At 39.8% G+C, this 14,087-nt stretch overlaps 1 protein-coding gene across 2 annotated transcripts in view; it reads left to right on the forward strand.

Annotated features, from left to right (window-relative positions):
• The window catches only part of FANCM (FA complementation group M), a 50,743-nt gene that overhangs the window by 17,928 nt on the left and 18,728 nt on the right, over window positions 1-14,087 (forward strand). For both annotated transcript variants that reach the window (XM_039358618.1, XM_039358620.1), the window contains 4 exons: window positions 1,674-1,880; window positions 3,174-3,408; window positions 9,866-10,023; window positions 11,520-11,672. In XM_039358618.1, the coding sequence (XP_039214552.1) occupies window positions 1,674-1,880; window positions 3,174-3,408; window positions 9,866-10,023; window positions 11,520-11,672 (753 nt within the window). The remainder of the gene's footprint in view (window positions 1-1,673; window positions 1,881-3,173; window positions 3,409-9,865; window positions 10,024-11,519; window positions 11,673-14,087) is intronic.

Genomic DNA, 14,087 nt, shown 5'->3' on the forward strand with positions numbered 1-14,087 from the left:
ATAGCAATACCCATGCTGCACTGCATAAAATTTAATTTCACCAGGGCTCCACTGCTGCAATCACATATAATTTAAATTCACTTAAAATGAATAAAACTCACAAACACATAACTGCCAGAGTTATAGGCATGTGATCATTATTTGGCTATGGAACTCTCAGTTTGGCTGTGGAACTTTCAGATTGTTGTATTTTTCAAATAATAAATTGTTCCTTGTTAGTTATTTTTAATAGAAAAAGTAGTTATTCTTCCTATAGAAATAAAAATGTAATGAGAAGCAGAATTTTATAGCTTTGTTTCACATATTAGCTGCTCCTTGAGAATTTGTCTTGTTCCCAAGCGCCAGAGAAGCAGAAAATCAGGGAGTGGTTTTCAAAGACCTTCCATCATCATAGAAGAAACCAGGTGACTGTCATGTCCTTCCAGCATACCTCTCCAAATGGAACACGGGTTTAAAATTACATACTGCTCCAGTCATCTTTGACCCCTTAGAGCAGGGGTCCCCAACCTATGGTCCGTGGCCCGGGGCCAGGCTGTGGGTTCTTGCCCAGCAGGCCGCGAAACAGCTGGCTGGTGCGCGCATGTGTGGGTGTGTGTTTCCCCCCCCACTCACGCTGGTGCCTGCAGCCCTGTTTCTGTATGTGCATGGGCACAAACGGGAATGCTAGTGCGGGCCCATTTGCACATGCGCTGCTAGCCTGGGCAGTTTGTGCGGCCCATTTGCACATGCACAAATGGGCCACTAACGGCCGTGGGGGGTGCGTGGCCGTTCACGCATGCTCACAGCGGCAGCCGGGCTGCTAGTGCCACACCAGTGTGTGTGGCCCCGTGTGCACACACACGCACATGCACACCAATTTTGAAGCTGCTCTCCTCCCCTCTGGTCCTCAAGTCGGGAAAGGTTGGAGATCTCTGCCTTAGAGAATCACGAGAGCCATATTCACTCTCAACATTTTCTGCCTGTTTTCTGTCCTCATTCTCAGTGTAGGTACTGAGAACTAAAAATAAGACAATTCCCAGTCAAGACCATTTTATGGGGGTCCTCTATGAGTCTGTCTCTGATTCAGCAGCAGGGGAAGTATTTATTGCTTCATTAAGCTTCTCAACTGTGCACAATATGGTTCATCAAGTTAGTTAAAGTTATTGTGAGACTTCTTGGGATAAAATTAGCTCATCTATCCCTGTCTTCAACTGGGTTAGAGAGTTCGCATGACATTCCAACACTATAACTACTTTCACTTGGTTAAGAAAATGGCACCGAAAGAATGAGAGAAGTAAATGTGTACATTATATCTGTCCTTCCTTCAGATCTTTGTGATTGCGCTTACTATCAGTTACTAATGCATTGTGTAGAAAACAAAATGTTTTATAATAGAGCAGTATAGTAATTGATAAAGTTCCTAAATTTCCTGAATAGTTGAACAATTTAAACTGACCCTATCTGTTTACATAAGGTTATTATCTTACGAAAAACCACAATTGTTCCATGTAACTTAGTGCTAGTTTCAATAGCTTCCTCTATTTTGAGAGGTACACAATCCTCATTTCTTTGTATCTCATGCATATTCCAAATTCTATGACATCTACTGATCTCATAATATTTCCTTGCTATGTGGATTTGGTTTCTTAAGAACTGCCAGAATCAAGCTAAAGCTTGTTTATATTTTCCTTTAGGTAGTGAAGTGTTTCCGGGAGGGCGGCTACAACACATTGGTCTCCACATGTGTAGGAGAAGAAGGCTTGGATATTGGAGAAGTGGATCTCATCATTTGTTTTGATGCTCAAAAAAGTCCCATTCGTCTTGTGCAGCGAATGGGCCGAACTGGACGCAAACGGCAAGGGCGCATTGTTGTCATTCTTTCTGAAGGAAGGGAAGAGCGAGTAAGATGAAACTCCAAACCCAAGTTTATGTTTGCCTAACAAATTCTAGACACAGGGATTTTAGTTTTCTGAATGTTTCCAAAAACTCTATTCAGATCCTAGGTCTTGCCACCAAATAAAGCTGAAAGAAAGTAAGAGCTGAACTAGCAGATCCTGGCACTGCAGCAGTGGTGATGGTTCTGATGGTTGCAGTAGTATGTTCAGAAGGACTTGGGACAGGGGTTGTTGCTAGAGGCACTTAGGATTATATCCAGAAAACCTGTTTCCGTTGATCTAGCGATTAAGGCACCAAGCTAAAAACCCGGAGACTGTGAGTTCCAGTCCTGCTTTAGGCACAAAAGCTGACTGGGTGACTTTGGGCCAATCACTCCCTCTCACAACCCAACTCACAGGGTTGTTGTTTTGGGAAAAATAGGAGGAGAAAGGAGTATTAGGTATGTTTGCCACCTTGAGTTATGTATAAAAATAATAAAGGTAGGATAAAAATAAATTACTAGAAGGAATATTATTTATTTTAACAATATTAGTTCAGTAAATGTGGGGAGAAAAGATTTTATGTTTTTTTTTTCTTTAGGTAAGAATAAAGAGAAGTATATAAAATAAGAACATTGCTATCAGACTTCTGAAACTAAGAATTGAAGTTAGAGTAATTGTGGACAGCATGATCTTTAACAACGTGTTGGTGGAGTCACAATTATGTTGCCACTCTTTTGTTCTGCTCCAATAAATCCTGACTACCTTACATTAATGATACCTTCATTTTGCATTATGTTTCTTTAGTCAATAAGCTTTATGGAGCTCCTGGTCATGGTTCAATCCCTTATAATTACATACATTACAGAACATTTTAAGGGATAGTGCATTAGAAGGCCGTTTAGTAAAATGTTAACATAGGTTTTATTAAGAACATTGATTGTGCCAACACTTTGTTTTCCTTTATCTATAGAAATTCAGTAAATAAATATTAAAAATCTTCACCTGAACATTATTAGACACGGAGTAATAATGGGAGAACATAATCTGAGTTCTTCAAATATGTTCTGACTTATAAGTTTTAAAAATGTCATCAAATCACTATAAATTGAAAAATATGATATTCTGTAGGCATTTGTTTGCATGTGGAAAACAGCAAATTGGTTAACAATGAGCTGATATGCAGAAGGATTATAATGAATTAGACTTACAAGCCTGCTTTAGTGTAAATCATATTTGAATGATTTTGAATAAGTAAAGTAGGAACAGATAAAACGTTTTACTACAAAAAGGTACCATTTTTTTCTCTCCTTTGTGTAGACTTACAATCAAAGCCAATCCAACAGAAAAAGTCTTCTGAAAACTCTTTCAAAAAATAAAGGCCTCCATTTGTACCAGCACAGCCCACGTATGATTCCAGAAGGCCTAAACCCCAAAATGCACCGTATGTTGATTACACCTCCAGAGAAAGAGCAAGACATTTCTACAGCCCACTCAAAGGAGAAGAAAGGCCTTGTTTTGGGGCGAAAAACTTTTCTCAGTTTTGCCAGTGCAGGTAAGAGAGGATGTCTGCTGGGTTGGAGTTGCCACACAAACAAAAACTGTCTTTCACACAAGGTATAGGAAGGTTGCTCAGTGTAATCGATTGGCAGATTTATGGTCAGCAAGACCTAGAGTTCTTTCATACTTCGTATAGTCAACAAGATTCATTGCCAAAAATACTATGATGGCTATTTATTTAGATAATTTTGCAAAAGTTGGCTAGTCTAGAGAAAAGAAGTACTAGGAGTGACATGATTGCAATATTCCAGTATTTAAGGGGCTGCCACAAGGAGGAGGGGGCCAATTTATTTTCCAAGCACCAGAAGGCAAGACAAGAAACAATGGATAGAAACTAATCAAGGAGAGAAGAACCTAGAATTAAGGAGAAACATCCTAACAACAAGAACAGTTAACCAGTGGAACAGCTTGCCTTCAGAAGTTCTGGAGGCTTCATTACTGGAGGCTTTTAAGAAGTGGACAGTCATTTGGTATAGGGCACAGGTCGGCAACCTGCGGCTCCGGAGCCGCATGCGGCTCTTTGAGCCTTCCCCTGTGGCTCCCAGCCTCCTCTGCCTTTGTAGAGAGAGACAGAGACAGAGAGAGGCAATTGCGCTTCCCTGCTTTTCTCTCTCTCTCTCTCTCTCTCTCTCTCTCTCTCTCTCTCTCTCTCTCTCTCTCTCTCTTTCTCTCTCTCTCTCTGTGTGTGTGTGTGTGTGTGTGTGTGTGTAAAAGAGAGTGCACTCACAGTGTTCTCCGAGGAGCTGAAAAGCTTACTGGGCGGAGCTCCTCCCTTTGCTGCGTTTCTGCAGGAAGCAGGAAGCAGGAAGGGCAGGAGAGAGCTAGCTAGCCCAGCTAGGCTGACTCAGGAATTCTAGGAGTTGAAGTCCATGAGTCATAAAAGAGCCGAGGTTGCTTACCTCTGAGCTTGTTGGACAACAACTTGAAGCTTGCCAGGTGAGCAGCAGATAGGAGGGGGGGGAGAAAGAGAGAGAGAGAAAGAGAGAGAGAGAGGGAGGAGGAGAGGAAAGAGAGAGAGAAAGAAAGTGGGGGAAGAAGAGTGGCAGACCAAGGACAGAGAGGGAGGGAGGGATAGAGACAGAGAGAGAGAGACCCTTTTGATATCTAAAATGAAGATAACACTGCATATATCCTTTTTTTACCTTTGTGTGTATGTAATTTTATTCTCTTAAAGCATTCTCTTGGTGATCATTGTTTTAATAGTATGGATATTCCCAAGAGTCACATTTTTACTTTTATTTTTAATGTGTGTGTGTGTGTGTGTGTGTGTGTGTATGTATATATATGTGTGTGTACATACATACATACACATACATAAACACACACACACACACACACACACACACACACACACATCCCTACCTATAATAAAGATAAAAAAGGATATATGCAGTTTTATCTTCATTTTAGATATCAAAAGGGTTTTGCGGCTCCCGGTGTTTTGTTTTTGGTGGGAAACGGGTTCAAGTGGCTCTTCGAGTGTTTTGGGTTGCCTACCCTTGGTATAGGGTCTTCTGCTTGAACAAGGGCTGGACTAGAAGACCTCCAAGGTCCCTTTCCAGCTCTATTCTGAATTATAATTAATTAATTAAAATTTTTGCAGAATGATAGGCCATAAATATTAGCCATATATATTAAATAAAATAATATACCATTTTTAAGCTAGCCAAGAGTGGCATGGTGCTGTTGAATTAGAAAGCTTGGTGAATACTTTGGGATGTTAAGTTTTACTGATTTTTTATGACAGGTATCAAAGCATAATTCCCATCTTTGTGAAATTGTTACACGGCACATCTCACCTAATGAAAATTTTCAACCTTGGTCTTTTCACTACAGTAGCTTGCCATGCCAATTTTATTGGGGATGTGCTTTTCTCATTGGTAATTCCTTGATAAGGGGTATTGTCATTAGGTATTATTTTTCTGCTTCATTATTTGTCTGGTATTAATCCCTGCTTTTTTGGGTGCTGGTTGCTGGAAAGGATATATTCTGGTCTTTTTGTTTCTTTGTTAGCTTTTTTATTGTCTCCTGAACCATGTGTAAATGTGGTTTATCTCTATTTGTCTATGATGACTGTACCTTTTGATCTTTTTAAAAAATCCCTTAAGCAAATTTTATCTTCTGTCTAGTTCTGTGCCAAAATTGTTTGGTATTAATATTTGTATGATGAAGAAAACTGTTTGTATGTATTTACCAGTAGCTGAGGTGAGTTTGAGTTAGTCTTACTTTATCCATCTAGCCAATTTAAGAAAACAACCAGATAGCCCAGAAATGTTTCTGAGCAAGGCAAGGCAGTGATAGTAATCCTATTGTTTATGTCAGTCAGAAATTTACTGCACTTGATAATGAAGACATGCAAGTGGGGAAAATGTGTTTATTACATAAATGTTTACCTTAATGCCTTTGGATATAGCAGAGGCGGCCTTGTTGCTTTCTATTTGTTGCTGAACTATACCTCCCAGTAGCATCAGCCTACATGGCCAGTGAAGAGAAATTTGGGTGGTATATATAGGATTTAGTATCTATTTTAGAGATAAATCAGAACTATAAAGATTTTCAAATATCATCTGTGTTCATTTCTGATCAGAAATTGTTACTGGGAATTCCTGTGTATCTATCCAGTAAAGAAAATGCCCTGATGTCTATCTGTCTGTCTGTCTCCCTCTTACTCTCCCCCACCCTCTCTCTCTCTCTCACACACACACTTCTTGGATTACTGAGCATGCACTGCATGGAGTTCCTTTGAATAATACTTGGAAACCACAACTGGTACATCCCAAAGGTGCTTTTTCACAAAGCAACTGGACTTTCTTGTTTTTCTTTGAAGACATTATGCTTCTCATCCAAGAAGCTTCTTCAGCTCTGACTGGATGGCGGGGAATGGAAAGATTTATATTTCTTGCAGGCAGCTGATCATTTGCATTCTTTTAGAGAATGGTTGAGGCCACCTGGAGATTTATCTGTGTCTCCAGGGTCACCTGAGTGCAAATGGGTGTGGAGCCTTTTTGGGACTGCTGAAAGGACTGTGTTGTAGACTGGATGTCATACCCCTCCCCCTCTGTTAAATTTTGACATAGATAGCCTCTTTGACTCCTCTTTCAAACTGGATTTGAAAGTATGCACATATGTTGTGTTGGCTGAAGATCCTCCTGAGCTTTTCCTATATTCCTGCAATGTATGGAATGACAACTTCTGCTGAGTCTTTTTGATCTGATGAAGGCCCACTTGGGATAGCCACAAATTCTGAGAGCTTCCTTGATGTGTTTTAGTTCTTTTTCTTTACCATCTTTGCTGGTAGGCAGATCTTCATCTCAGTGGTGTAGGGTTCTGATAATTCCCATTTTGTGCTCCAGTGGGTGGTGAGAATCAAAATGTAAATACTAATCTGTGTGGGGGGGTTTTCTGTAAACTTCAATGTTAAGCCTTCTGTTTTCTTTTGGGATAACTATGACCTAGATGGCTGAGAATCTTCATAGACACAACTGATACAGAATGCAGTGGTGCAGACAGTTCTGGAGGCCCCTCAGGTGTCACATGTGACACTGTTTTTACATGAATTGCACTGGCTGCCAGTTTGCTACTGGGTCCAGTTCAAGCTTTTGGTCATTACATACAAAGCCCTTAATGGCATGGGTCCAGAAAATCTGAGGAACTAACCCGCCCCACTTATTCCATGGAAAGGGCCTATTTCAGATCCCATCAGACAAAGAATTTTGGCTAGTGAAGTCCAAGAGAGGAGTCTTTTCTACTGTAGTCTCTGATCTTGTGATTATTCTCCCATTGGAAACAAGGTCCATATGTTTTTAGGCTTTCCCAGAAGAGCCTAAAAATATATCTCTGCCACTTGGCTTGGGGTCCTGACAGGGATCTGTTATGTTGGGGGTGGCTGACCAGATCCCCAGGTCATCGTCTAGGTTTTAGCTTTTCTATTCAATTTTTCTCATTTTAATTGCTTTCTAGTACATTTCTACTTTTTATGATATTGTAAGTTACCCAGTGTTGCTGTTTCAATGAGATGGGTGCCATATAAATTTAATAAATAAAATAAAATGTTAGAACTGCAAGAAAGCAGTTTTGGGTTATGCATAAATAATAGCTTATGTTATGTTATAATTTTCCATGAATGTGGATGAGTATAATAAAATAGAACTATGTACCCTTCAAAAATTATTTTGAAATGTAGTTTGGAAAAATTGAGTGAGCACGTCTTTTCTCAGACTCCATGTGAGCCTGAGAAAAGCTACAGCAGCTTAAATCAGACTCATAAATGAGCAACATCTTTTTTCAGGCTCAAACATAAGCTTTTTTTAAAAAAAATAAAATAAAAATAAGATGCCTTTTTTAATGAATAGCACAGAGACACAGTGTTCATGTAAGGTCCAAAGTACTACTTCTAAATTATTTCAAAGCATGCATAGCCCTATGGTACTGCTTCCACTGCTCATTAGACCTAAAAGTTTATAGACTGAATCAGATTCATTTATTTGTTGGTTTTCAGTGCAAATTTTATATCAAAACACCATTATTTAAAAGACCTGCTTATGGCTAAATCGGCTATGAAGATAAAAGCAGCTGTTGCTTTTTCATAGTGATTTTTTTAGAGCTTGTGAGAAGAAAAATTCATTTTTTAAAAAAAAAATAGAAAGTGCTTTGAAAAAATTATTTAGTGTGGGTGCTTATAGAAATGGTCAAGTAATAAAATTTACTTCAGTCACTCAGCTTTTTTCTAGGAAGTCTTCCATAGCAAACAAAGAAACCCCAACCAATTGATGTTGTTATATAACCAACCAAAGACATGAAGAAAGAGAGAATATGATTGTAACAGTTCACAGTTCTCCTGCACAGGTTCCGTCATAGAATATACCTGGGTAATAATCTGAATATGGACTAGTTTAAGTGCAAGGGTGCTAAAACACCATTTGTGAATACTTTTGAATTCTTGATATTTCTGTATAAATATAACCTGAAACATGATTTATTATCCTAAAAGTCCTAAAACAAGGACCCAATTAAACAAATGAGTCAAAAACATTATACCTGTTTATTTCTTTATTGAAAAAAATGATCAAAAGCCTGATACTTGTGTGTGGCAAGTGTGCATCTCTAGAATTATCAATTCATTTGAAGGGGAGATTAAAGTCAGTTGTTTTAATCAGTGGGATGTTAATTATTTAAAGAACAATTCTAATTGTTCACCGCTGAAATCTGAAGTTCACAACGCAGATATGTGGAAGCATCGTTGCTCAAAGTCATGGCTCAAACAAATGGGTTTTCTGAAAACGTCCAAAAACAGTTGCTGATCCTCACCAAATAGAAAAGGTTACCAAACTATTTCCAAAATGTTTGGACTCCACCCAGTCCACAAATCGAGATCACACCATCAGCAACGTATGTAATACTCCAGAAGTTCTCAAATAATCCCAGGGTACTGTGTAAGGCCCTAATGGCTTCTCTTGCATTGCCAAATACCAGGGTTCATGAGGCCACCATTAGGAGAACACTGAACAATAATGATGTGCATGGCAGAGTTGCAAGGAGAAAATCACAACTCTCCAATAGGAGTATTGCTGCCCATGCACCGTTTGTGAAAGACCACTTGAGTAAACCATCTGACTATTGGAAGAATGTTCTCTAGACAGATGAGACCAAAATGTAATTTTTTGTCTTAATGAAAAGTGTTATGTTTGGCAAAAGGCCAACACTGTATTCCAGTGCAAGAAACTTACACGTATTCATGTAAAACATGATGATGGCAGAATCCTGGTCTGGGCCTGCTTTGCTGCCTCTGGATCAGAATTGTTTGCCATGATTGATGGAATTCTGAATTGTAGCAACAAACTCCAAAAGAAAAGGTCAGGGTCTCTGAACTGTAGCTCAAGAGAAAATGGGACATGCAGCAAGACAACGACCCAAAACAAATAACCAAATGATGGTTAAAGCAGAGAAAAGATAATGTTTTTGCGATGGCCAAGTCAAACTCCTAGCCTTAATCCTGCAGAAATAGATTACGAAGTGGAAGGAGATGAAGTGGGCAAGTCCACCAACATCCGTCAGCAGAAGCTGAGCTAAAATTCTTCCAAGCTGATTTGCAAGACTGATCTTTGGAAATGCTTAGTCGCCATTATTGATGTCCAAAGTACTGAAAGTAAAAGTATGCATGCTTTTGCCACACACAATATATAGCTTCTGCATACTTATGCAGAAAAATTGAAAATTCAAAAGGATTCAATAACTTTTAAGCACCATAGTATCTAAAAGAGGTTTCTGGCAAGTGATGCACTGGGCATTGAGAGAATTGGTATACATATATAAATTTATATAAGTTATATGTATGTACACACACACACGTATGTATGTATGTATGTATGTATGTATGTATGTATGTATGTATATACTAAGTATATACTAATATGCTAATTTCCTTCCTCTTCTTATCTCCAAATATTTTCCAGTTACAAAGCAAGCCAGTCCAACTGAAAGCTGGTGTCTTACAACCAAGGAATATGAAAAATGGAATAGACTATATAAAATAAAAGCTGGTGAAGGAATAAAAAAACCAATAATACCACGGAGTCACTTTGTAACATTAGAATGCAAAGATACAAGAACAGTAAGTTAAAACATATACTTCAGTGTAATTTAATGTGGTTTGGCTGAAGATCATGAAAAAAGTACTTAAGCCTGAAGAAAAAGCTGTTGTCAGCAGTAACATATTTGATATAAATATAGAGAAGATATACCTGTCTTTAAGACTTTCTTCTTTAACAATTATATTCAAATGTAACTTCAAATTATTGGAGAAAATGCCAGATACTTAATACAAAATAAATATAGGACCTTGGCAATCACTTACATCAGACATGACCTTTAAAGGTCAGATTATGTCTGATCCTTCTTTCATTTGAATGTTCTCCATTTTGTATGGTCTTCAACTCTTAGAATTCACAGCCAGCATGGTCATTGCTAAGAATCCTTGAAGCCCTAAATCTTTGAAGTACACTTATTGGGGAAAGTTTGTATAGATATTCATCTTGAAAAAGAATTAAAATTTAATTTACACAAGGGAGTTGCTATGAAGGATCAAAGTGTCTGTAAAAACATATGGATGTTCCATTGTAAATCTCTACAATAAATACTATCTAACAAATCAGCATTTCCTACGAATGCTAATGAAAGAATTCAGAGCAATTTATTATAGTGGTTAAGACAGCAGGTCATATTACTATGAGTTCTACTCTCACTTTAGGCATGAAACCAGCTGGTTGACTTTGGGCCAGTCATTCTCTCTCTCAAAAAAAAGCAGCCAGCCACTTTCAAAAATCTTGCCAAGGAAACTGCAGGAATTAGGAATCAAGACTTACTGAAAGGCACAAAACAGGGAGGAATTATAACTAAATAAACTAATGCTGTGATTTATATGTATAAAATTAGAAATATTGTGAAATATGAGAAAAATGCTTCATTCTCAGTTTGTTAACTAATAAAGTGGTGCTAAAAATAAAATGCTTGATAATTGTATGAAAAAACACATTTTTCTCATACATAAAAGTACCGTAAATGCTGGCGTACAAGGCGACCCGGCGTATAAGACGACCCCCGTCTTTATAGCCGGGCCGCATTCCTAGAACGCCGTCTTATACGCCGGAAACTACCAGTATTTCCGGCGTATAAGACGACTCGGCGTATAAGACGACCCCCGTCTTTGGCGCCGATTTCAGCGCTCGCGGAAGTCGTCTTATACGCCGGCATTTACGGTAAATATATTTTTTAATAGCAATAGCACTTAAACACCTCTTCACAGTGCTTTCAATCCTCTAAGTGGTTTACAGAGTCATCATATTGCCCCCAACAATCTAGATTCTCATTTTCCTGACCTTAGAAGGATGGATGAGTTAACCTTGAGCCCATCAGGATCGAACTCCTGGCAGTGAGCAGTGACTTAGCCTGCAATACTGCATTCTAACCACTGCGCCATCATGCCTCCTCAGTTCTAAGTTAGTTCTAATCTACCGTAACTTTATCTTTATTTTGGATTATTCTTTTGAGAAGCCCGAGCTGTGATCAGCATTGGTAGCATTCTATTTTCTTTGTGTTTGGAAATCTTAGGAATTGGAAACTAAAGACGTTCATGAACTGTCACTGACAGAATGGGCAGTCTGGCAGAACCGGCCTTTCCCTACCTATCTGGTGGATCACTCTGATCGTTGCTTCCACTTCATTAGTGTCATGGACATGATAGAGCAAATGAGACATGAAGAGGTGAGTAACATTCTTTTCTATTCTGGAGAGCCTTATCTCCTTTCTAAGCTCCCACATGCATTTTATTGGGCTGTGACATAGGATTCTGGAATAGAAAATACTGCCAAAGCATGTCACTATTCGGTGTTTCCCTTTGTGTCTTTTATTCAACACAATAGACCAAAGAAGACCCTCTCTTTAAAAAGGTGTTGTAAGGACCCACCCCACTTTGCAAATATTGCTCAAGTACCGAATGGCACCGTTCCGTTTGTCCATCCCCTTGTGGATGATGGCTAGATGTCAGTCCCTGAGTCCCTAAGAGGGATAAAAATTCCTTCCAAAATGCAGACGTAAATTGCACTCCCCTATCAGAGATGATGCGTTGGGGTGCCCCGTGCAATCTGTAAATGTGCTGGATGAAAAGTTTTGCTAAGGCCTTTGCAGTGGGAATCTTTTGGCAAGGGATAAAGTGCACCTGTTTGGAAAACAAGTCCGTGACTGTCCAGATAACAGTATTCCCATTGCTTTCTGGCAATTCCACTATAAAATCCATGGCTATTTCCCTCCAGGGGGCTGAGGGACTTGCCACTGGTTGTAATAGCCCTGGCGACTTCCCTTGCAACCTCTTTGCCGATGCACAGGTTGGGCAGCTGGCAACATAACTTTCTATGTCCTTTTTTATTGATGGCCACCAAAATTGCCGTTTAATTAAGTGTAAAGTTTTTACAAATCCAAAATGCCCTGCTGATTTTGTGTCATGGCAAAGCTGCATGAAAGTGACTCTTTGGTTGTTGGTATATATAACTTTTCCCCTACCCAAGGCAACCCGTCTCTCATTGTGCACACATTTTTGTTTTTCTGGAACCATTCATCTGTTTCCAAACTTTTTCTGAATTCAATTCCAGTTTGGCTGTCCAGTTGTGGTTTTAATTTGGCTTGGGTTCTTGTGGTTACTGGTGCTGCCAGTTGTGACTCTGCCATTATTGGTCTAGAGTCTGTGGTTCGTGCGCTGTTATATTGAGGCATGCGAGATAGAGCATCTGCCAGGAAGTTCTTTCTCCCTGGTAAATGTTTGAGTTTAAACTGGAACTGGTGAAAATGCTGAGACCAGCGGGCTTGTTTGGGATTGAGTTTCCTGGACGTTTTCAGGGCTTCTAAATTTTTGTGATCGGTCCACACCTGGAAGGGGATTTTGTTGCCTTCCAGGAACTGTCGCCACGTGAGTAATGCCCAACGTATCCCATAAGCCTCCTTCTCCCATACGGGCCAGCGCTGTTCTGTTTCCGTGAGTTTCTTGGATGTATATGCACAGGGTTGCAATACTGCATCATCATTTTCTTGTAATAGCACAGCCCCCACTGCCACATCACTTGCATCTGCCTGTATTATGAAGGGCTTGTCCATGTCTGGGTGCCTTAGTACTGGTTCGGCAGAAAAAAGTCTCTTTAGTCTCTCAAACGCTGCTTGGCACTCCATTGTCCATGTTAGTGGCTGGCTAGGTTTTACTGAGGATGCTCCCTTCGTTTTTAGTAAGTTAGTGAGGGGCAAGGCTATCTGGCAAATGAGGGGATGAATTGGCGGTAAAAATTTGCAAAGCCCAGGAAACTTTGTAGTTGCTTTCTTGTGCGGGGTGGCGCCCAATCTAATACTGCTTTGACCTTCTCTGGGTCCATTTCAATGCCCTGTGGGGATATGCGATAGCCTAGGTAGTCTATCCTTTCCTGGTGGAATTCGCATTTTGAGAGTTTGGCATATAGGTGAGCGGCTCGCAGCTTCTTTAAAACCGCTCTGACAAGTTTGACGTGTTCTTCTTTTGTTTCAGTAAAGATAAGAATGTCGTCCAAGTAAACAAGGACCCCCTTAAACAGGTGCTCCCTTAGAACGTCATTGATTAATTGCATAAAGACTGCAGGGCCCCCTTGTAATCCAAATGGCAAGACTTTGAATTGATAGCACCCCATGGGGCAGTTAAATGCAGTCTTCCATTCGTCCCCTTCCTTAATTCTCACGCGATAGTAAGCTTCCCTTAGGTCTAGTTTAGAAAAAATTTTCCCTTTCGATAGGTGTGACAGCATGTCTTTCATGAGGGGCAGCGGGTATAGGTTGCTTTCACTGATTGTATTCAGGGCCCTATAATCCACGCATAAACGTAAAGAGCCATCCTTCTTCTCTCTAAAAAGGACCGGGGCAGCCACTTTAGGCTTGGCTGGCTCAATGAAACCTCTCTCCAGGTTTTTTTTTATAAATCTTTCCATTTCCTCCTTCTCCTTTGGGCTCATGGAGTATAATCTGGGCTTCGGGAGTTTTGCCCCAGGCTTGAATTCAATGGTACAGTCTGTGGGTCGGTGGGGGGGAAGCTCATTCGCCCTCTCCTCACTGAAGACTTCAGCAAGGTCCTTATATTCCTCTGGTATTTCTGTTAATCTTTTTTCCTCT

Source organism: Crotalus tigris, unplaced genomic scaffold (genome assembly GCF_016545835.1).
Source record: "Crotalus tigris isolate CLP2741 ecotype Arizona unplaced genomic scaffold, ASM1654583v1 scf7180000019042.1166422, whole genome shotgun sequence".
NCBI classification, from domain to species: Eukaryota; Metazoa; Chordata; class Lepidosauria; order Squamata; family Viperidae; genus Crotalus; species Crotalus tigris.